Genomic DNA, 23,464 nt, shown 5'->3' with positions numbered 1-23,464 from the left:
GATTAACCGCGATAAACGAGGGTTCACTGTATACATTCACATGAAATGAAATGCCCTGTGTACTTGAAAAGGTCATTAATGAAAACTCACTGCCATCGAGTCCATTCCAACATATAGGGATTCAACAGGACAGGGTAGAACTGCCCCTGTGGGTTTCCAAGGCTGTAACTCCTTATGGGAGTAGAAAGCCTCATCTCATGTAAGTTTGACTGCATTTTGGTCAATAGTGAAATATTGGTGTTGCTGGCTGCCACCCACCCTGTCCCTGGCTCTTGGTGACTCCAGGCACAAGTGAAGGAAATGCTGCCCCATCTTGTGTTCTGAACATGCTAGATGGCAGATCTGACTCTGGTGATCAATTGGCCTTCCACTGGCTAGATTTTGGAAATAGCTCATCAGGACTACCTTCCTGCTCCACCTTAGTCTGGAAGCTCCAATGAAACTTTCACAGTACCACAGCAACCCAGGGACCTCCAGTGATTGACAGGTGGTGGAAGCTCATGAGGGCCACTGGCCAGGCATGGAGCCCAGATACTGCACTAGTGTGGATTACATAAATACATGTATCTTTTTTGCTTTATAATTCAAGGATAACATTTATTGTCTTTTTTTTTTTTTGTTTTGCTTTTAGATTTGTTCGTTTTCATTTTTTTTAAATAAATCATTTTATTGGGGGCTCGTATGCAATCCATAAATCAATTGTATCAAGCATATTTATACATATGTTGCCATCATTATTTTCAAAATATTTTCTTTCCACTTGAGCCCTTGGTATCAGCTCCTCTTTTTGCCCCCTCTCCCACCCTCTTACCTTCGGGGCCCCTTGATATATGATAAGTGATTATTATTTTCAGATCTTACACTATCCGCTGTCTCCCTTCACCCACTTTTCTGTTGTCCATCCCTTTCGGGGTGGGGGCAAGGACGGTATTATATTTAGATCATTGGGATTGGTTCCCCCTTCTCCCCTTTCTCCCTCCACCTTCCTATACATGTATCTTGCATCTCTGCTAGTCTGTGAACATGAGCTGGATGATACAATGTTTAAGCTCTGAGCTGCTAAGAACTCACCAGTGGCTCTACCAGATGAAAAGACCTAACAATCAATATTATAACAAAGAAAAGCCTGTGGGGCAGCTCCTACAGCATTGTTATGAGTTGGAATCCACTCCATGGCTCGCGATAACAACAGTCTGTGAATATTTCGGGGAATGGAGAACAGTTCTTCTCTGGGGAATTGGGCTAAGGAGCAACTTCTCCGCTGAGTGGGAGGCGATGAGTATGGTCTTGTGCAGGTCAGTGTGCCTGGAACTTGAACTGATTCTGTCTCAACTTTGGTTTTTGTGAATTTAATTTTCCATAAGAAAGTAAAAACAAACAAATTCTGGAATACTTAGTCTCTCTTCTCTCTCATAAATTGAACTGTTTTTCCTAGGATAGATTTCTAGAAGCAGAATTACTGGGTCAAAACCCGATGAGCTCTGTCCATATCCTTTTTCACCTTCACCCTTTATGTTTTGACATCATTCCTGAAATAAAATGTTCAAACAAGGAGATCCTTCCTCCATTTTCAGTGTATAATTCAGTGATAGTTAGACATCGCTAATGCCCATCTACTGTAAATTCTCATTCTCATCTCTCGGCCACTGCTAATTAGCTTTCTGAGTCTTTTTAAGAGCACTGTTGTGACATGCATGCATTTCAGAAAACATGGCTACTTGTAAAGTGAGGGTAGCCCATATGTAAACTGAGATTGTGAAAGGTGATAGCTAACTGCGGTTTTAATGTTTACTTCTGCTACTAATCGGTAAGGTATACAAAATTTCTTATAATCATCAATAAATCATTTCCATTTCTGTGAATTGCCTTAATATTGTTTGCTAGTTTTTCTATTGTGTTTTAGTCTTTCTTTTATGTTGTTTTGTGTTACATTCTTTATACATTCTGTACACTAATCCATTTTGATTATTTGCTGCAGTAATTTCTTAGACCCATGGCTCATCTTTATCTGTCTCTAAAGCCTTTGTTATCATTTGTGCTTGTAACTTTACTGTAGTCAGCTGCATTTGTCCTCTTCTTTGTAGATCCTGTTTCATAAGCCTCAGTAATTTGTTCTATTTTCAAAAATGGAGAGATATTCTTTTATGTTTCCACCTCTAAGTTGAAAAAGTATTTATTTTCACATCTTGGGGTTTATGTATGGTGTCAGATAGGAATTCAACATGCTCCCCTCCCCCCTGCCCAGGACCCATGGTTAATCAACTGTAATAGTTACATATCAATATGTTTCTATGCTAGGGCTTTATATTCTGGCTCATTAGTCTATTTTTGTATTCTTCCCCAGTTAAAAAATTTGACTTAAAATTTGGCCAGATAGTCCTTCCTTCTTGCTCCTCTTTTTTGAAATGGTTTTACCAATTTTTGTCCATTTACCTGCCAAATAAAATTTAACCCTATAACACCGAGCACGATGTTTTCATAACATTTAATTAAAACGTATCTGGTACCGAAATTATAAAGCTTTCGGAGCCGACGAAGATGTCGATGAAATTGTCGCACTAGTACAAATGCATATCGCTAGTCACACATTTCAGCGGCAAAATGCTTGAATCGTGGCACAGGTTTCGACCGATTGTGTGTTTGAGGTTGCGCGGTCGTTGGCGTTCAGCACATTTTACAATAATTTTCAATCTAGTGAAGTTTTAGTGTTGATATTTTTTGTATATGTTCATAAACCTGTAGGGTTTTTTTGTCAGAGGTGTAATACTCATAAAAACATGATATTTATTATATATTTCCGCTTTCTCAAAACGTAACGAATTTGTTATGTTCGTCTTTTGAATGGACGGGGACAAAAATCACCACAGCATGGATTGTGATTTGTTTAATGGAAAACAGAATTTATGGCCTAGATGGAAGCGGTACAGACTCAGAGAAGGAACCAGATGCTAATATGGATGAAATTGGTAAATAAAATGTGTATTATATTTAACATTTTTTATTTTACAATATAAAATTTTAGTTATATTGTTATTCAAACAATTTTAATAACAATTTTTATTTTTCCCATGATAGGGAATGAATATATGCCCTATTATTCTGATTTGGATGAATTAGAAGACCTCGTAGTTGCTAATGATAATACTAGTGAAGATGAGTTAGAAACTTCAGTTGCTGAAGTTGAAGAATCAATTCCAATAACTACGAGTTCAAAGTCATCTACATCAAGAAACTGAAGAATTCCTCTTTGGTGGAACATTTCTGGAGACGGTACAGCTAGACCTATGCCTGAATGGTTAGGAAAAATAGATTCTTCTGGGCTAGTAAAATGTCCTGTTGAATAGCTTAGACATTTTTTCTTGAAGGATATCATTACTCATATTGTCGACCAATCAAATCTTTATGCAATCCAGCAAAATCCCAATAAACCTCTTGCACTGAGTAGCCAGGAACTAGAGCAATTTTGGGGTCCACTGCTTGCTATGTCGATGGTGAAGCTCTCAAATTCACGTTTATATTGGAAGAGCAAACTAAACTGCCCTTTTGTATCAGAAGTGATATGTAGAGATAGATGGGAAGTTATAAAGTCCAAGATTCACTTCAATGATAATTCACAAAGTCCCTTACCTAATGAGAAAACAGATACATTATTCAAGATACGGCCTTTGACAGACCATTTACAAAAAAAGTTTCGGGAAATACCAATGCCCCAAATGTTATGCGTGGATGAACAGATAGTTCCATTCAAAAGTAGATCAAGCGTAAAACAATATATACTCAGCAAACTGCACAAGTGGGGATGCAAATGGTTTGTTCTTTGTGATGACAAAGGCATCATGTAGGATTTTTTCATATATTCAGAAAAAATTGAACCGGTGTTAGCAGAACTCAACTTGGGAGCTAGTATTCTTATATGGATGAATGTGACAATTTGGTTACATTTAAAAAACATTGAAAATTTTACATATTTTTAATATATTTTGGTTGTTATATATATTGATAACTATGAAAGTAAAGAATAAAAACAAAAATTTTTTTTCTGAAATTAAAACTTTAGGCATTATCGGGTTAAGACCATTTTGGGGAAAAACCCTGTTGACATTTTGAACCAAATTTTATTAAATACACGAATAAATAAATGGATATAATTCATATTGATGCTCTCCTGTCCAGTTGTTTACATCTATTTTTTTTTGTTCTTACGAATATCTTTTGTGTAGGTTTTTCCTAAATAAGTTACAACATTTAAATTTGATCTTAATGTTATTTTGATGACATTTTCTGATATTTACTTGTGGTATAAAATATGCTGTTGATTTTTGTATGTTGATACCCTATCCAAGCAGCTGATTGAATCTGTCTTCAGTTTTTAATTTATGTCAAGATCTCTCTTTTTCATTTTAAAATAAAATCTTCATTTTCTCGGCAAATAAGGACATTTTTTGTTTCTTTCCTTTTCAACTGTTTATTTTCTGATTTTTTTCTGTCTTATTATATAGTTATAGTCTCTAATGCATTATTAGATGGGAGATATGTTTGTCTTTTAACTGACTTTAATGAGAACTCTTCAAACATTTTACAATGAAGTATGACTATTGCTATGAGTTTCTGACAGGTAATCTGGTTACAGAATAGGCTATTTCTTTTCTGATATTTTTCTAGGGTTATCAGGTATAGATAATTATCTATGTATCCATTTCTATTCATATATGTAAATATATGTGTATATATAAAATATAAAACCGTGCTCTACATTTCTTTCTTCCTAACAAGAAAACATGGGCATCATTAAATTGTTCCTTTGATGGCCAAATAGTACCTCATTCCATATAATTTTAAAAATTATTTTACTGGGGGATCTTATAGCTCTTATCACAATCCATGCATACACCCATTGTGTCAAGCACATTTAAAACATTTTCCTTCTACCTGAGCCCTTGGTATCAGCTCATCCAAACCCCCTTCCTCATGAACCCTTGATAATTTATAATCTTTTTATGTCCATATAATTTTGAAATGTAAAAATCTGTCTTTTAAAAGGACAATGGTGAGGACGGCACAGGACGGGCCTTGTGTCACTCTGTTGTCCATAGGCTTGCTAGGACCTGAAACCAGCTCAGGGACCCCTAACACCATCATCATCTTTAAGAAGTAAGTTCCTTTACTTTTAAGCTTCCACTTTTTTTTCACCATCCAGAGAGCTAATGAATATTTAGAACTACTTTCATCTAGGACTTTTTTAATGGTTTATGTCTTAATAGTTAGTTCATCTGGATGTTCTATTTTTTTTAATGGGATATAATAAGATTAAAATTTTGTTACCTTCTGATGGATTGTTTCCTCAATGAGACTCAGTCCCACTTCTCTAAGAATATAAGTAAGGGACCTTGAATTAAACTCTTAAAAATAAAAGGGGGCGTGGGTGAAATCATTAGCAAGACACATTTGAACTGTAGCATACTATGATGAGAAAAGCCTGGCACCATGCACTTTCATCTCTTGCATGGAAGGTGACTTCATGGTGTTTCTATTTTCTATAACGATGTTCTGTGAAGGAGAAGAAAGATTGCTCTTGACATAAAAAGTCCTACTATCCAATATAGCATTTCAGAACAGCGATATCTCTAGGGTTGGTGTCACATGTTGTGGTAATGTGTGGTACGTTAGAAAAACCCCAAACCAAACTCACTACCATTGAGTCAATGCCAATGAGATAGTTAATTGTGCCAACCTGGCCAATAAACACATGTGGGGTTAATCGAAGAACGGAGGGATAAATGGCTCAGTGAGCCTCACCTTTCTGGTTCTTGGGTCTCTTGCTTTCTGATGGTTGGACCAGGGTGAAGCTGCCTTAGCCAGTTCTCTGCTTTAACTGCCAAGGCTCACTTCCTGCAAGACATCCCTGAGAAGAAACCACATGGACCTACCCCAATGCAGCCCTGGGTGCTGGAGCAGCCATGTGGAGCCCCTGCCAGCGCTGAGATGTTTACACCTTCACTGACTTGGCTTTCCTCCTGCAGTTGGCATCATTGCATGTGTTTTGTCAGATGGAGGAAGACTTTGTGGATTGGTGTTGGATATATGGGTTAATGTTGGACTTGTGGGCTTGGGCAGCACTGGATTGGGATGTTTTCTTAATGTCCACTTAACCTTTATATAAAACTCTCTCTTATGCATATGAGTTTCTGTGAATTTGTTTCTCTAATGTACCGAGACTAACACAGCCAGTTCATAGCAACCCTATAGGACAGGATAGAACTACCCCTGTGAGTTTCTGAGACTGTCACTCTTTATGAGAGCAGAAAGCCCCATCTTTTTCCCAAGGGGCGGTTTGGTGGTTTCCAACTGCTGTCGGGTTACCAGCCCGACACATAACCAGTATGCCAACAGGGTTCCTTTGTACACTTGAGAATCCTTTGAAATGTAAGATACGAAAATAATAAAAATTTATAATTTATCAAGGGGTCACAAGGGTTGGGGTGGGGAGGGAGGAAAAAAGAAGAGGAGCTGATACCAAGAGCTCAAAAAAAAGCAAATGTTTAGAAAGCAATGATGGCAACATCTGTACAAATATGCTTGATACATATTGGATTTGCTGTATGGATTGTTATAAGAGCTAGAAGAGCCCCCAATAAAATTATCTTTTAATGAAAAAGCAAACAAATAAAAACAAACCAAACAGTAACCAGAAAAAAAGTTTCTTATTAATTTTAATCACAGACTAATATATGATGATTATATAAGCCACTTAAATACAGTGTTTCATGGATCATAGGAATATTAATAAAATTGTTTTGTAAAATCTTTATACATTAAATTTTCTTGTTACTTGCAATATTATATAGATAATTGGGTGGAAGTCTTTTCTGATTTTCTCCTTTTCTTTTTGTTACCACCTTAGTCTCAAAAAGGCTCTTGCTTTTTTATAAGATTACAAGTACTAATGACCACCATATTGTAACCGAGACTCCAGAAAACTGGACAAAATAAGTGACTATAAAAACACTAGCAGCAACGAAAACAACAGTTTGGGCTGGTAGCCACGTGATTCAAAGCACCATTGCAACCGGGTCATAATGATAGCTTTCACAGGAGTGCATTCCAAGAACAAACTCAAATTAACAGTCATCTGGTTGATTGATTCTGGCTCATAGTGGCCCTTAAGGAAAAGGTAGAACTGCCCCTGTGGGTTTCCAAGACTGTAACTTAAAAGACAACAACAACAACATTAAAAATGCCCATGTATTACAGGCAAGAGATGTTTTGAACAGTGGAGCTTCAGTGGGTGGTCTTTCAGTTCCTTCAGTCTTCGGCTGGCAGACTTTACCATGAGAGCTGGGGTGGTCTCCCAGGTCCAGGCACCAGCACCTACTGTTCTCATACAGGAACCACAGTGCCCGGTCCCCACAGCTCTGCTCTTCATTTTGGTTTTGCCGCAGAAGTAGCAACTGGACTTGGCATATGGGCTGATTTCAATTTCCTTCACCTTGACCCATGGCCCCTACCTTCTTGGCCTATTTGGCCATCTTGCCACAAACTAGCTCCAAGCCAGAGGTCCCAAACTGCAACTCTTTAGGTGGGTAGAAAGTCTCATCTTTCTTCTGTGGAGTGGCTGGTGGTTGTGAACTGCTGACCTTGTGGTTACTAGGCCAACTCAAAACCCCACCAGGGCTACTTAGGAGTGCAGGAGAAGGTTCAAAAAGTAAACTAGCACAGAGTTTTAACCTTGTTATTGATACGCAAAAGATGAGCTTATAAGCATTCTTTTGCTGTTATAATGCACTATGTTGTTATTGGTGTGAGGTGCCATTGAGTCAGTTCCCATCCACAGCAACCGGATGCACAACAGAACAAAACTTTGCTCAGCCCTGCGCCATCCTCACAATTATTCCTGTGCTTGAGCTCATTCTTATAGCCACTGTGTCGACCCATCTCCTCAAGTGACTTACTCTTTTTCACTGCCCCTACACCTTGACAAGTATTATGCCTCCTTTTTCCAGGGTCTGGGCTCTCCTGACAACATGTCTAAAGTAGGTGAGATGAAGTTTCACTATCCTTGTTTCTACGGAGCACCCTGACTGGACGTCTTCCAAGACAGATGGGCTTATCATTCTGGTGCGGTGTTAGTCTGGGTAGACTAGAGAAATGAATTCAGAGACATCAATATGTATATAAGAAAGAGGTTTATATACAAGAGCAATTGGATATTGAGAAAACTTCCCAGCTCCACCCAGATAAAGTCCATACGTCCAACATTAGTCCATATGTCTGATACCAATTTATAAAGTCCTCTTCAGATTTGTAAAATACATGTAATGATGCGGAATGCAGGAGGATAACAGGCCAGTGGGCTGGAAGTCTTGTGGATCCAGTGGTGTCATAAGCATTTCAGCGCTGGCAGGGGTCTCTTCGTGACTTCTCCAGCTCCAGAAATCTGGTTGCATCAGGGTAGGTCCATGTGGCTTCTCCAGCTCCCAGGGCGTAGTGCCATATGTCTTGTCAGTAGACCATCTCTCAGAGAGTAAGCATAGAAAAGGTGTGTCTCCCACCGCCAAGGAGGAAATACCAGAGTTCCCAGAGTTCTCAGGAGAAGGCCATGCCCACATTGGCTATGATCCGGTTGACAGATTAGACTCCACCCTTTCCCTCTTAATCCTCTCAAGTCCCAAATTGACATCCGATTATGTAACTATCACAGGTACTTTGAATATTCTTCCCTAGCACTGCAATTCAAATCACTTGCCTGCCACTCTGTTGTACTGTGGTGACTTGTGTGTTGCTATGATGCTAGAAGCTGTGTCATTGGTGTTTCAAACACCAGTAGGGTCACCCAAAAGAACAGGTTTCAGAGAACCTTCCAGACTAAGAACAGACTACATACGAAGAAGGACTTGGCTGCCCACTTTGGAGAAAGCAGTTGCTAAAAATCTTATGCATAGCTTTGAAACATTGTCAGATAACTAACTAAAGAGATATTTTATTTAAAAAAATTATCTGTTGAAACATTGCACAAAATTTTCTGATAGAATGTCATTTTGTTGCCCAGTATTACAGCGTGGTCTCACTAGGCCCCCAATGTCTTCTAGTGACGTCACTGCTTAATAAATTGAGAACTCATTATTAATTTCTGTGAACACATATGTTTTTTGAGGAAATGAATTTCTTCTGATGATGAATTCCTTCACCTGTTCATGCATAATCCTCTGGAGGAAGCAGTGTTGACTAGTGGGTGAAGGTGGCTGTCGGAAAGATTAGACTGAGAGAGAGAGTTGCTGGAATGTAAGCTTCCTGAGGGCAGGGTTTTTGTCTGGCATGTGCACCCGCACTGACAACAGCAGATGGTGTGGTGGCCAGGTTGTGTGCTAACTTGACAGCATCTGTAAGAAGATATGGATGGAGTCCAATTTAACAATACAGTCATAGCCTGATAATGTCTCCTTGAGGCGGTGTGGTCTTTTTATAAGAGACACTGTGGAGAACTGGTGTCTCTCTTGCCCCTCTTTTCCTTCCTGTTTGACTGGACCCTGTGTTTGGTTTCACGTGCTGGTGATCCATATGGCCTGATGACCTGGAAGCTGTCGGTGCCCTGCCACGTTCCTGCTGACCTTGGGTCCATGTGGCTCTGAATCACCTGCTGTGATCTCCAAGCTTTCCACTTCACCTTCTTTCTTTATTGGCCAGCTAGAGGGGCCTTTTCCAGCCAACCGTAGAGACTTGAGTTGGGCAGATTGATATAATACTCTTTCTTGTACATATATATGAGTGTTAGGCTGGGTTTTGGTTTTTTGGTTTTTTTTTTTAGAGGAACAAATCCAGTAATTGTTTCTGGTTTTGTTCCTCTAAAAAAAAAAAAAAAACCCAGCCTAACACAGAGCGTGTAGCAGAGATGTTTGGTGAGATGTTTGGTCAATATTTAGCAAATGGATGTGCTGAGCACAGCCTTGCGAAATAAATCATAGCTCAAAATCTAAAATGTTATTCCCAGCCTGGTCAAGTTTCCCCATTTACAAAGTGAAGGCAATGCTATAGTGTCTGTCTGGGGGGAACTCTTTGGCTGATTTGTTTTAAATGGTCTTCTACAAAAGAATGGGCTTGGTGGAGAAATGATTACACATGGATAAGAAGACTTGGATATTATACAGAACAGTCATAATAGAGTGAAGATAGGGCCTGGGATTGAGTATTTATGTGAAGGAAACAAATGCTTCCATAGAGACTAAGTGGCAAGAGTGCGTATAATTTAGACAGAAGAGGACCTTAAACACACCAGCCAACCATGTACCATGGTTGTACCATGACAGGGAAGTGAGGTAAGACAGGACGTGGACTTCCTAAGTGCACCTGGTGGGGGGTGATCAGTGGCCAGGTCTCATGCTGCCCTGTTAGGGCTATTTCCATGAAAGGGACACATGTTGGAGCAACCCTAATGGGCAGATGGTGAGATGGACCATGGACAGAGGAACACATTATAATGAAAGGTGGCAGTGGTGAATCATTTAGCAAGCCAAAGGGAAAGAGCCAGAAAACCAATTCTTTTCACCAACTCTCTTAGGAAGCTCTGGGAGCCCAGGGTAACAATGAGTAGCATTGGGTAGACATTGGAGTTGGCTGAAGTGAAGACGTCTGCTGACTTTGCATTTCCTACAAAATCTCATTTGGCCAAACCCAAACCATGAACAACATAGCTTGTCTTCTGCTTGGCACAGCAGCCCAACAAACACCCTGGTTTGTATTTCTGATGATTCCATTGACACTTCAGCAAATCTCTTCCTCCTCCTGATCTAGAATCTTTTTTCCCTGGGAAAAAAAGCACTCTGAGCAGGATGCTGTGGTTATAGGATAGTGCTGCTACACTCAAAGAGCCACTTTGCATCTTTGATTCATTCAGCAATTCTTTCCAAGCACCCATTCACCAAATATTTATTGGACACCTACTGTGTGCAAGATCCCGAGGCCATACATATTAGACACCTTTTCTCAATTTGAAATGGCAAGGGCAAACTAGTGCTTGCAGTGCAAAAGGGGATGCTTTCTAAGAAGTTGGAGAAGCTACCATTAAGGGTGATCCAAATAGGTAACAAACTTAGCTCCTAACTGAAAAGTTGCAAGTTTAAGTCAACCCAGGGCACCTTAGAAGAAAGGTCTAGCAGTCTACTTCCCAAAAAATCAACGACTGGAAACCCTGCAGAGCAAAGTTCAACTTTGACACACACAGGATTGCCCTCCACATGTGCTGGTAACCTGAAAAGGCAGATAGGGGTTCACAGAGGAGGGAAGGACAGAACAGTGTCTTGAAGCACAAGTAGTTTTCCAGGGAGATCTGAGGGGCAAGGGCACCCCCTCACAGAGAGGATGGAGGCTGTACAGTGTGGTTGCAAGAGCTGCGTACCTGAATTTGAATGTCCTTGGAGTTGATCACTTCCACAATGCCCACCACATTGTCAAATACAAGGCCAAACTTCTTACAGTTGTCTAGAAATGAACAAACAAACTTCATTAAACACATGGCAGAATGATTATTCATGATATAGCAAGCACAGATCCATCGTTCTTGCCTACCAATTGTAATGGAATTGATTTTTCCTTTCATCTGCAGAGTAGATTTGTTGCATTTGAAAATGTAAGCCACTTGTTTCAGTTCAATGTCTTCAATCACAAGGTCATTCCTGTCCTCTTGGTATTCCTAAAATTGAAACATATGCCTAGCATGAGTGCATAGAGATAGACTGCATTCGGAAATTGCCATGCAATACAGAGCTCAGCATTGATTATTGCTTTAAAGGCTTTTCCATCTTCATATGTGTATCCACTGCCATCGAGTTGATTCCGACTCATAGCGACCCTATAGCACAGAGTAGAAATGACCCCTTGGAATTAAAAAGACTACATTTTTGCAGGATCAGACAACTTCATCCTTCTCCCAAGAAGCTGTTGGTAGGTTCACACCACCAACCTTGGAGTTAGAAGCCCCAAATTTAACCCACTGCACCAACAAGGGCTCTTGGTTGCACTGACAGACAGAGATAAGATTACTGGTTGGTAGGAGGTCAGTGCCAGTTTTCAAATGCACAGCTGTCAGGTTGCCTTGGCTAGTGGGTGGGTACAGGAGGGGATGTGAGAGCTTTTGCTTGAGGGGTGGAGGCTGTGTCTGGAGGTAGTGATTCTGTGGCACAGTCCAGAAGGAGGTAGACAACTAGGCTGGCTAAGCACCATGCCTTTATGGGTCACCAGGAGTCTCTGGGTGGTGTAGTCACTACACCCAGCTGCTCACTGAAAGGCTGGCCATTCTAGGTCCCCCAAAGCACTTCAAAAAACCAGCCACAGAAAATCCAGTAGAGCACAACTGTACTCTGACACATGTGGGACATGCTCCGACTCAATGACAACTCACCCTTGGGCTTCAGTCTTTAGGGAAGCCCCTGGTTGGTCCTGTTGCCACCTTGCCCCTGCATTCAAAGTCCCTTTGTCCTGGTCAAAGGGTTTGCCCTGAAACTGGAGGGTGACTACTTCAGGGCTAGTTTATGTAAGTCTCCCCTCAGTGAGATGCAATGAGATGTACAAGCACTGATGGAATGGGGCCCAGGCCACCCAGACTTCTGCTCCCCCACCCCCACCCCCCCAAAGTGGTCTCTCCTGATGTCTGGGGAATGGCATGCAGATACATTCAGAAATGTCCTGTCTTCGATCCTAGCTGGCAGCCTTCTGCCTCCATCACTTCCCTCTGGAATCCCTAAGTAAGTGGCTTTGCTGTTGGTCTGTGTGTCAAACGACATTCCAAAGAGAGATTACAGGGAACCACTCACCACCCTCCATTTCTTTCCCTCCAATTCCAACACAGGAGCGTGCTTCTGGGAAGGCTCAGATTTGGGAGCTGTGGGAGCCAGAGCCTGGATTTTGGCTGGAGACCGAGCTTGTCCACCTTGAGCCCGCAGGCTGGGGTTTTTATGTGTCATCTGATCATCTGTGACATGCCGGAGTCCTAGAGACGTAACAAATAGACAGAATCCTTTACAGCATGTGCAGAGGGAACGGTCTGAGACTGACAGGGTGTAAACGGCACAAGAATGTTTGGTAGAAATATTTTCTTAACAATCTGGTGATTTCTCAAGGTTAGGATGCAGAGTCTGAAACTTGTATAAATGTAGAGTTGATAGAAGTGCTCACTCACTGCTATTGAGTTGATTCTGACTCATAGCCACCTTATAGGACTGGTTAGAACAGCCCCTGTGGCTTTCTGATGAATCTTTCTCCTGCGGAATGCTTGGGGTATTGAACTGCTGCCCTTGTGGTTAGCAGCCCAATGTGCAAGCACTCTGCCACCAGAGTTCCTTGATGGAAGCCTGGAGGTCAGCTTAAAATTTGATAACCTCTTTTCAGGGAACTAGAGATGATAAGAACTTTGCAAACAAAACAAAACAAAACAAAACACAAACCACTTCATCAAAAACATCCCAGAGTGCACTTCTTACCTCACGGATCAACCAGGGCTTAAACACAGCCTACACAATTAAGGCATCCCAGTAAGAATGTGCCAGAGAACACAGGGGACCTCAAGGTCACCATTCCTGCTGTTTACTTTGTAGGCCATGCCTACAAGGGACCCCACAGCTGCTGAAAAGCAGAGGCAAATGTTGGGTCCTTTGCTCCTAGCCCAGAGCACAGGGACACTGACATCATCGTGCTGACTCCATGGCCAGAGCAAAAACAAGGTTGTCATCCTGCTTGGTAGAATGCATGTGCCGCTGAACCTGACGCCTTTTCAATGTCCTTGTTGCTGGTGTTGAATGCCAAGTTGCTTCTGACTTAAAGCATCCCCGTGTAACAGAGAAGGACCCCCCACCAACCTCCAGGGTTCTGTTGGTTGGAAAATTTATGGAATCAGACCACCATGCTTTGCTCTGAAGAGTCAACGTGTGGATTCAAACCTTTTGGTTCGTGTCTTAGCCATGGTGACAATACCAAACCAAAAAACTCTATAGGGCAGGTAGAACTGCCCAGTGGGTTTCTGAGACTGTAATTTTTAAAAAAAAATCAGTTTTAATAGTATCATTATTTTAAATTTATTTCATTATTATTTTTTCCCCAAACCATTAGGAGATAATGCAGACATCATGCCATTCCATAGTTCAAAAGACACTAACTCTTTCTGGGAGTAGGGAAGGACTCCTTAAATATTCCACAATATATACAAAATGTCTGGACAAATGAAATGAAAGGATAATTTTTTTCCAGGAACTTTTTGAAGTCCCTTCTTGCGTGTGCGCGCGCACCCACACCCACAAAGCAGTGGTGCAGTGGTTAAGTGCTTGGTTGCTAACCCAAAGGATGGTGGTTCGAAGCCCCAGCAGCTCTACAGGACAAAGATGGGGCAGTCTGCTTCCATGGAAATTTACAGTCTTGGCCACCCTGTGAATGACTCTCTGAATCTGAATCGACTTGATAGCAACAGGTTTGATATTTGGATCTAGATCATTGACCTATCTTTGCCTTCATGAGGACACAAATAAATAATGGTAGACTTATGTCTCAATCATTTACAGTTTAACGGTCTCTCATGAGGATGTGGCCTGGATGTGGCCTGAGGACAGGAGGGCTGTTGTTGACATTGGTGTCTTACTTGATGTCTCTGATACCACCCTTGTAGAAGGTGGGGCTGAGGTGGTGATGCAGTACAGGCCAAGACAGAAACCCTGGAATTATCTTCCACTGCAGCAGTCCCCGGAGTCTGCCCATCTGCCCAGAGAGGGGGGCATACTGCAGGCTTCTGCTTTCCTGGCAGCTGAGGAGGGGAGAGTAGGATGTATCCCTCTGTGTGGGTGTGGGGGAGATCTAGGAAAGGGAGGCAGCCTCCTGCCCCTGCTTTCTCACCATTTGTAATTGCTTCTCCCTGGTTAAGCTGAGCAAATAAAGCTGAGCGTGAAGGAGAGGACTCTTCTTTTCTGTCTTTGTTGTCAAAAAGCAGAGGAGGTCCTGGAGGAGGTGGAGGAGGAGGAGGTGGAGGAAGGCCAGGGCCTGGGGAGAGGGCTGCCAATGCTGATGCAGTCGATGCAACAGGACCCTGTGGACGAGAGAAGATGGAAAGCATGGTTCGCATTGAGATGGGTGCTCTCTAGGAGCACTGAGACTTCGCCAGTGTCACTTACAGCTAGCTTACTGACAGCAATGGTGTGGGCTCGAGACCCCCCAGTGGGTGGCCAAGGGTTGCACTCGTGCATCAGGGTCTGATTGAGAGGCCTTGGATCTGAAAGCACAATCTGCCCTGGGAACGTGGATGGGGACAAGCCATGCCACTCTGCACATGGACTCTGCCTGCCCAGGAGATCCCTTGACAACCCCCAGGTCAACAAAGGCCTGCGTCGTCCAAGTTCAGATCATAAGAAAAAAAGTGGTCCATTTGATTAGAGAATTGCCTCTTTGAGGACACTCATAATTGCTACCACCAGGTAAGAGGGAAAACACTCAAATACATGGCACAGTTATTAGATGGTTTTGAATCTTTTCCGATTAGCTGGAGAAAGAGTCTGAAATCCTTTCTCTAGACATTAATTTAATTTATATAATTTATATGTAGGTGTGTCTCACACTGATTCCCAACAAGGCCCACAGGTGACCTGGATGCTTGTCAAACCGGGAGGTGACCAGGGTCCACAGCCCACCTGCTGGCCTATCCAATACCAACTGATTCTTAGTGGATCACCCACAAGTCCGTCCTTCCTGAACAAGACCTTGAAATCCCTTGTAAAAGGCAGCCTTTGTTTTCAATATTTAGTTCTAGTAAATTCAAGGGACTGCAAATGGTGATAGCACAAAGAGATTGATTTAAAACATTAAAGAAGATTAATTCTTGTGAAGTATTTCAAACATCTTGAAAAAGTGCAAAAGCAGAAAGGAAAACAAAGGAATTTGTTTTAATGATTTGAAAGCACCTTCACCCAGAGCTTGAAGCAAGGAGGTCAAAGACACATATACACTATGGACTTTGGCATCATTCTGCTTTTAAGCCCAGAAGTACGATTGCACACATAGGATAAGGAACTAGAGGCTAGTTCCTTATCCTAGTGAAAATAGAACAAATTCCCAGCAAGTGTTAAGAGAAAGGCATATAGAAATGCCACATACTGTCCCCATCAAATATAAAATGTTGGGTCACAGGGTCCAGGAGCCACTGAGTGTTAACCAGCAGCCATAGCCTTGTTTTCAAGCCAACTTCAGCCGGGAGTTTTGGGGGCTATGTGTTCCCATAAAGGTGGGCCAAGCATCAGCACGCTTTTGCAGGGTGCCTGCGAGTCAGAATGGACTGAGTGACAGTGCATTGCTCTCTGTCGTCGTTTTCTGTTGAGAAAAAACAAAGCCTCCAGGTTGTTCTCAAAGTACTTGTATAACCCTGTTAGGGGCAGAGTTACACTGCACAGAAAAAAAGTCTTCTCTTATTCAACGTGCCTGGCTTAAAAGACTCAACAGCCTGCAGGGCTTGGCTGCTGCAGATATAATTGACACTCTTTTTTTTGGTCTTTTTGTTTCTGAGCCAGATCAGCCTGACTCCATTAGGGGTCTTGGATCAAGAAAATGACTGACCATTCTCAAAAAGGACCCCCCACCCCTCCGCACCTCCTCACTCCCTCAGGATCTTAAATGCTTTCTATTATATTCTGGGTTGAAATTCAAGAATTTGCTTTCAGTCATCAAGAAAATATCATATTGACATATCACATGATATTTCTCGTCCTCTACTCTGGATGCTAAGGACCACACAGTATTACTTTTATTTGTAAGCCTATTAAAAATTCATAGTGACACATACAGCTCTTCTTGATGTGACTGACCTGTAAGATATGTGAATTATATGCTGATAAAACTATTGGAAAAATAAAAAACCCACCCCCAAACTCATATTGGCAGGGGAGAGGTCACCATCTGCCACCCCCACCAGAAACACTGCAGCTTTATCACTCTGTCCTGGGGAAAGGGGAGTTGAGCCGATTTTAAATCCAAGTGGTTCCCTGGCTCTCAAAATTCAGAGCTGCATTCCAAAATCCACGAAAAGGCATGGAAACCCATCAACCACATACTCAACTTTTTGGAACTTTGATACATTCAGATGGCTGATCCAGGAACACTAAACAAAGGATTTACTGCAACAAATGTTGAAAATAAAAGCCAAAAAAAAAAATAAATAAAGTAAGTAAGAGCACTCAGGCCTCGTTGAAACCCTGCCTCAGACCAAGCCTTTGTGTGCCCAGGCTCATTCCTGTACCAGCCCTGGAGGGCACACAATGCGGAGCTCTGGTTTCCAAGGTTACATGGCAATTAGCATTCAGGGGCTTTACTGTACAAAGGGCTCAAAATCAACTGATCATCCAACAGTCCTGAACTGGATCTCCGTGGCTGCCTCTCACAGCATGCCAGATCTGTGCCTCTTTCTCTTCTTCTCTTTCCGTGGGCCTTTCCCTCACAGACTAGTTTCTTGTGCCAGCTGAGGCACTAAGCCAGGACTCAGTCATTGCTGGAAGCTCAGTCTGCCCTCACCCAAGCGCCCTTTAAAAAATAAAAATTAAAAGCAGAGAGAAATGGAAAGGAGTCAAATAGCCTGGCCTAGACTGTGTGGGCCGGGCACTGATTTTCCTCACCTATTCTCAGATATATATAAATTTAAAAGAATTGTCGGGGTGAACTATATATACAGAGCATGTCTTACTTTAGCCATTTTTTTTTTTACATCGACAATCTTCTTATGGCTCTCTAGTCAGTTCCAATTCACAGTGACCGAATAGGACCTCATCTTCCTCACACGGAGTGGCTGGTGGTTTTGAACTGCTGACCTTGAGGTTAGCAGCCCAGTGCATAACCCATTATCCTACCCAGGGCTTCTCTGACACAGACCACCCCGTGACATTTATCACATTCACCATGGGGTACCACCATCACCACTGTATGTTTCCACATTTTGACATCCTCCAAACAGAAACTCAATAGCCCTTGAGAAAATGCCTCCCCACCCTTCTTCCACCCATCCCAGGTAACCACAGCTACAAGTTTTGTCTTTATGCATTTGCCCTCTCTGGGTCTTTCCTACATGTATGAAAGACCATGTCCTTTTGTGTTTACCTCGTCTCACGCAGAATAATGTGTTCTAGTCCCCATACATTGTAGTATGCATCAGAACGGTGCTTCTGTTTATGGGTAAGTAAGACCCTACTGTATAGAGAGATCACATTTTATATGCGTGCATTCATCTGCTGGTGGACACTTGGATTGTCTCCACCTCTTGGTTATTGTGAATGGGGTTGAATATCTGTTTGTGTCCCTACTTTCAGTTCGTTTGGGTATATACCTAGGAAGGGTGTTGCTGGGTGTCATTGGCATTGTTGGGTTGGCAGCGTTGGACTGCTAACTTCAAGGTTGGCATTTCAAACTCACCAGCCATCCTTGGGAGAAAGATGAGGCTGTCTGCTCCTATAAAGATGTACAGCCTTGGAATCCCTATATTGGGTTGCTGTGAGTTGGAATTGAATCGAAATCAATGGGCTTTGGGTTATGGTATATTTCACAGCTACTGAATACTGAATACACTATTCCAGGACTTCCTACATTTGTCTGAACCCAAGCGTCATCTGGGGATCTGAGGTGGGACACAGACATTTAGATTGTTTGAAGCCCCCTAGATGATTCCAAAGTGCATACAATTGGGGAATCACCACTCCATTCCATGCTGGAGGTTGAGATTAATCTTCATCATCGTAATGCTATTACACAGACTGTATTGGAATCCCTCTTTGAGAGAATGTAAAATAGAAAATGAGAAAGGTGGCTCTAATATTAAACCACTGGTTAATGGCAGAGACATAATGTAAGCATGCACCTGCTTGAGTCTAAACCCAGCTTTGGGGGAATTTCTTTATGCTATAGTCAGTGAACTTTTTTCTTTTATTTTTTAGTCAGTGGACCTTTTTTAAAAACACAAATATTTATTTATTTTAAGATCATTTTATTAGGGGCTCCCACAGCTCTTATAACAATGCATACATCAATTGTATCAAGCATATTTGTACATATGTTTCACCATTATTTTGTAAACATTTACATTCTATTTGTGCCCTTGGTAGCAGCTCCTCTTTTGATGCCTTTTTAAACAGGCATTAATCAAGTGAACTACAATCTATTGGTCAGTTTGTGGTACTGTGGAGGCTCATGTATTGCCATGGTGCTGGAAGTGATGTCACTTGTATTTCCAATAGCTGTAGAGCCTCTCGTGGTGGACAGGTTCAGTGGTGCTTTCAGAGCAAGGAAGATGAGGAAGAAAGCTGGTGATCTACTTTTGAAAATCAGATATGCAAACTATGGGTCAAAACAGAACATCATCTGCAAAGTGCTAGAAGAGGAGCCCCTCATTTGGAAGGCACTCAGGCACACAGGGGATGCAAGCAAACAATCCTGAAGGCGCACAGCCATCTTTCTGTTCTGGCGCATGGGGGTGAGACTATTGCTATAAAATCAAAGAAACCTTTATTGAACGCAAATATCAAAATGTAAGGCCATTGATTCTTGACATATCATCCACCTAGGTCCACATACTTCTGAAGGTGGGGTTTCCATCTCTCTACTCCTTCCCCCCAAAGTCCTCTACTCTGATATGATACCATGTCAAATAGACAGATTTGGTATCCCTCCCAGACCAATACTAGACTGCCTGTCATTGAGTCAGTCCTGACTCACAGCGACCCTGTAGGATAGAGTAGAACTGCCCCTGTGGGTTTCCAAGACTAACTCATTATGAGAGTAGAAAGCCACAACTTTCTCCGGTGGAGTGGCTGGTGGTTTCAAACTGCTGACGTTGTGGTCAGCAGCCCAGCACAAAACCTACTGCATCACTAGGACTCCTTTTGATATCCTTGAGGAACCCAAATTGTGTTTCTTTTAAGAGGGTGTGTGTTTTAGGAGCAACAACAACAACACAAAAAGTCTGAAGGGGCAAGACCAGGCTGAATATCCAACAAGACAGCTTTGCTCTTTCTACCCTCCAATGATGAGAAGGTTCATTATCATGACGGGAACAAACTCATAGGCGCAACCTTCCAGTCCTGCACTCCCCCACAGTTTTAAATTTCCCAAATTTCTTCCTAATCACCTCCAGAGAGCATCCTGTGTCCTTGGAGAAAGTCTATCAAGATTATGCCTCTGGAATCTCCCCTCTGCCACAAACAAACAAAAACGCTCACCATAACCTGACTCTGGATTTTATTGGAAATTCTAAGACTAACCCTTGCTAGAGTTCACTCCAGAAGATCAACTTTATCAGCTTTGATGTCGCTTAAAAGATGACTGGAAAGAGCAGCTTGTTAAGCTAGTTTTTTAAGCAACACATCGGCACCCATCAAACCACAGCCTCGCTGAGACCAAGATTTTCACTTAAAATTAAAAACGTTGAACCATGCGAGATATCAGCTGCGGGAGCTATTGCGTCAAATGCAACTCTGCAATCTTCTCGCGCAGTTCCTGAGCTTCAGCCACAGCCTCTACCTTCGTCAATGTGGACGGTCTTCCCTCTCTTCACTCGTTTCTGAGGTCTTTCCTACCTTCCTGCAAATACTCCATTCATCCAAATCCTGGTATTTTGTGGGGGGCAGCATTTCTGTAAACTTGTTACAAAGCTTCAATGGTTTGGGAAGATGGCTACTAGAGTTCTGCCCAAGATTTGATATTAGCTCTCCCCTCAAAACTGTCCCCCCAATCCCTGCTCCTGGCACACAAAGAACATCCCTTCCTTGGAAGGCACCCTAAAGAGACCAAAGCAAGTATATTACTGAGAGAACTTGCCTATAGCCATCCACCAATCACTGTGAGATGTTTAAACAGGCTTTGCTTGGAACAAACCCATGCCCGTATCAGTGCAGTGAGCCCCAGTAGCAAGACTTTTGAGCTTACCTGGAGTCATTATGAATCAGAGCTGACTTGACAACTACTAACAATAACGATGGTCAAAACACGGTAGGTCCCAGCTGCCTCAACGCAAGTGGGCCTCTGGCTGGGCTGTGTATGACTGAAGTATTGGAAGGGAATGCAACAACCAACCTGCCTCACCAGCTAAGATTTTCCCTCCTGACTCTACTGCTCTACTGCCACTGCAGCCAACTGCATTCCTAATCCTGACTCCGGAACACGTCTTGATCCTATGAGAACCTGAGCAGTCTTGGACTTTGGCACTGTCACCTCAGCTCTGAGCAGCCCTGTCCATGGGTTTTGCAGTAGTTATATGATTATATGAAGAAGAACGTGGCAGCAGAATTGGGTGAAGGCTTGTGAACAACCTGCACATGCAGATGACATAAACTTGCTTGCTGAGAGTGAGGAGGAATTGAAGACTTTGTTGATGAAGACAAAAGATTACAGTTTGGAGGATGGCTTACAACTTGTTACATGGATTACAACGTGTCTTGATGTCAAGAAAGCCCAAATCCTCACAAATGGACCAGTAAGTAACATCATGATAAACAGAGAAAAGATCGAGGCTGTCAAGGATTTAATTGGGCTTTGATCTACAATCAATGTTCACAGAAACAGCAGGCATGTGATCAAATGACCTGTTGCACTGGGTAAATCTTCTGCATAAGACCTCGTTAAAGTGTTGAAAAGCAAGGATGTTACTTTCAGGACTAAGGTGTGCCCTACCCAAGCCATGGTATATATTTTTTTAGTTTCCTCTACATGCGAAAGTTGGACACTGAATAAGGAAGACCAAAAAGGAATCGATGGGCTTGAATTACAAAGCTAGCAAAGAATGTTCAAAGTATCACGGACTGCAAAAAGAACAAGCAGATCGGACTCGGAAGAAGTAAGGCCAGAAAGAGCCAAGGAGAGTGAGTCTTACATACTCTGGACATGTTGTGAGGAGAGGCAAGTCTCTGGAGAATGACATCATGCCTGGTCACATAGAGGGGCAGGGAAAAAGAGTGAGGCCCTAGACAAGATGGACACAATGGCTGCAAAAATGGGCTCAAACTTAAGAACGATTGTGAAGATGGCTCAGGCCCCAGCAGTGTTTTGCTCTGTTGTCCACAGAGTTGCTATGAGTCAGAGCTAACTTCTCGGCACCTAACACCACCACCACCACCAACAACAACAACAAATCCTGGTTCTAGAAGCTAGCCCCTTCCTGTATTCATTTTTATTCTGAGTACCCACTGTACCAATGGGATGCTTATAAGTACATATTGATTTTCTGTTTAGTGCTTAAATTGCTCTGAAATGTAATCCTTACCCCGTGCCCAGGGATTAACAATGTCAGGGTATTGCCCCTCATTTCAAACATAAGAACTCATGGGAGGCAGAGGGATTTCTCCAGGCTGTCCAGACTGAATGAGAAATAATGGATCACATAACTTCTCTCCACAGGCAACTGAGCCTCCATTCCCTGAGGAAGAACAGGAACTAGGAGGCAAAGGGGGCAGGGACAGAGGACAGATTTTGTGTATTCCCCCATGAACTAGGGCAATCTGGAGATAGAGAGGAGTCCCTGGCTGGTGGTACACATGCTTACTTGCTTGTTTGTTAACCCAAAGGCTGGCAGTTCTAGTCCCCTGAGACACCTTAGAAGAAAGACCTGGTGATCAATTTCCAAAAATATCAGCCACTTCAAACCATATGGAGCAGAACTCTACTCTGACACAGAGCATGGGTGGAATTCTCCATTAGTTAGAATCGGTTCAGTGGCAACTGTTAGTCTCTCTGTCTCTCTGGTGTGTCTGAGATAAAGAAGGACATCTACCAAATGGACAGTCTTGGCTGGGAAGGGCTGAGGACAAGGGCCTGGAAGAGCCTCGGAATTGACAATGCTTGTCCTGGGAACCTGAGAGCATCCTTTGGGGAAGCCCGCAGGGCAACACATGACAAGGCTTTCTTCCCCACTTATTTACCAATGAAGTCTTGAGAAATTGCAATGTTAGCAATAGACGGCGGCATTCATTTCTCTAAACAGAGGCGACCTGCTCTGATCTACATCTGCAGAAGAAAATAAAAAAGTGTAACAAAAGATGCTGCTGACTTGCAGATACCTGGATGATTTCTGGTCCTTCTAAAAGAACCCTTCATTACAAATGCATTTACAAATGCAAATAACACTCACTCTAATTTTATTTCTACATTGGAGAACCATAATCTCAGGACCTATTATGTGGCTCTGTTCCATTTTTATAGTGAATTGAATTTCACTAGAGAAAACAGACAGGTGATAAATAAGCACATGACAAGAGGCTCAGCATCAGAAGTCATTAGGGAGTTACAAATTAAAACAATGAAATACACACTTATTAAACTTTGGAAGTACCAGAAGGACAAACCAATCCATCTTGGAAGAAGAGCAGCAGAATGCTCCTTAGAAACAAGGATGGTGGGACTTCATTTCATGTACTTTGGACATGTCATCAAGAGAGACCAGATGGCATCACGCTTGGTAGAGTAAAAGGCCAGC

The 23,464-nt window shown here is 42.3% G+C and overlaps 1 protein-coding gene across 1 annotated transcript in view; it reads right to left on the bottom strand.

Moving 5' to 3' along the window:
• Positions 1–23,464, bottom strand: part of CAP2 (cyclase associated actin cytoskeleton regulatory protein 2) — a 221,999-nt gene that overhangs the window by 5,433 nt on the left and 193,102 nt on the right. Inside the window, exons 8-11 of the mRNA XM_045298686.1 lie at positions 14,869–15,058; positions 12,804–12,979; positions 11,560–11,683; positions 11,390–11,472 (exon numbers count right to left, since the gene is read on the bottom strand). Of these exons, the coding sequence (XP_045154621.1) occupies positions 11,390–11,472; positions 11,560–11,683; positions 12,804–12,979; positions 14,869–15,058 (573 nt within the window). The remainder of the gene's footprint in view (positions 1–11,389; positions 11,473–11,559; positions 11,684–12,803; positions 12,980–14,868; positions 15,059–23,464) is intronic.

The sequence above is a fragment of the Echinops telfairi genome, unplaced genomic scaffold (genome assembly GCF_000313985.2).
Source record: "Echinops telfairi isolate 266 unplaced genomic scaffold, ASM31398v2 ScPeMD7_7439;HRSCAF=8477, whole genome shotgun sequence".
Lineage (NCBI taxonomy): Eukaryota > Metazoa > Chordata > Mammalia > Afrosoricida > Tenrecidae > Echinops > Echinops telfairi.
This window is presented reverse-complemented; position numbering and strand designations above follow the sequence as displayed.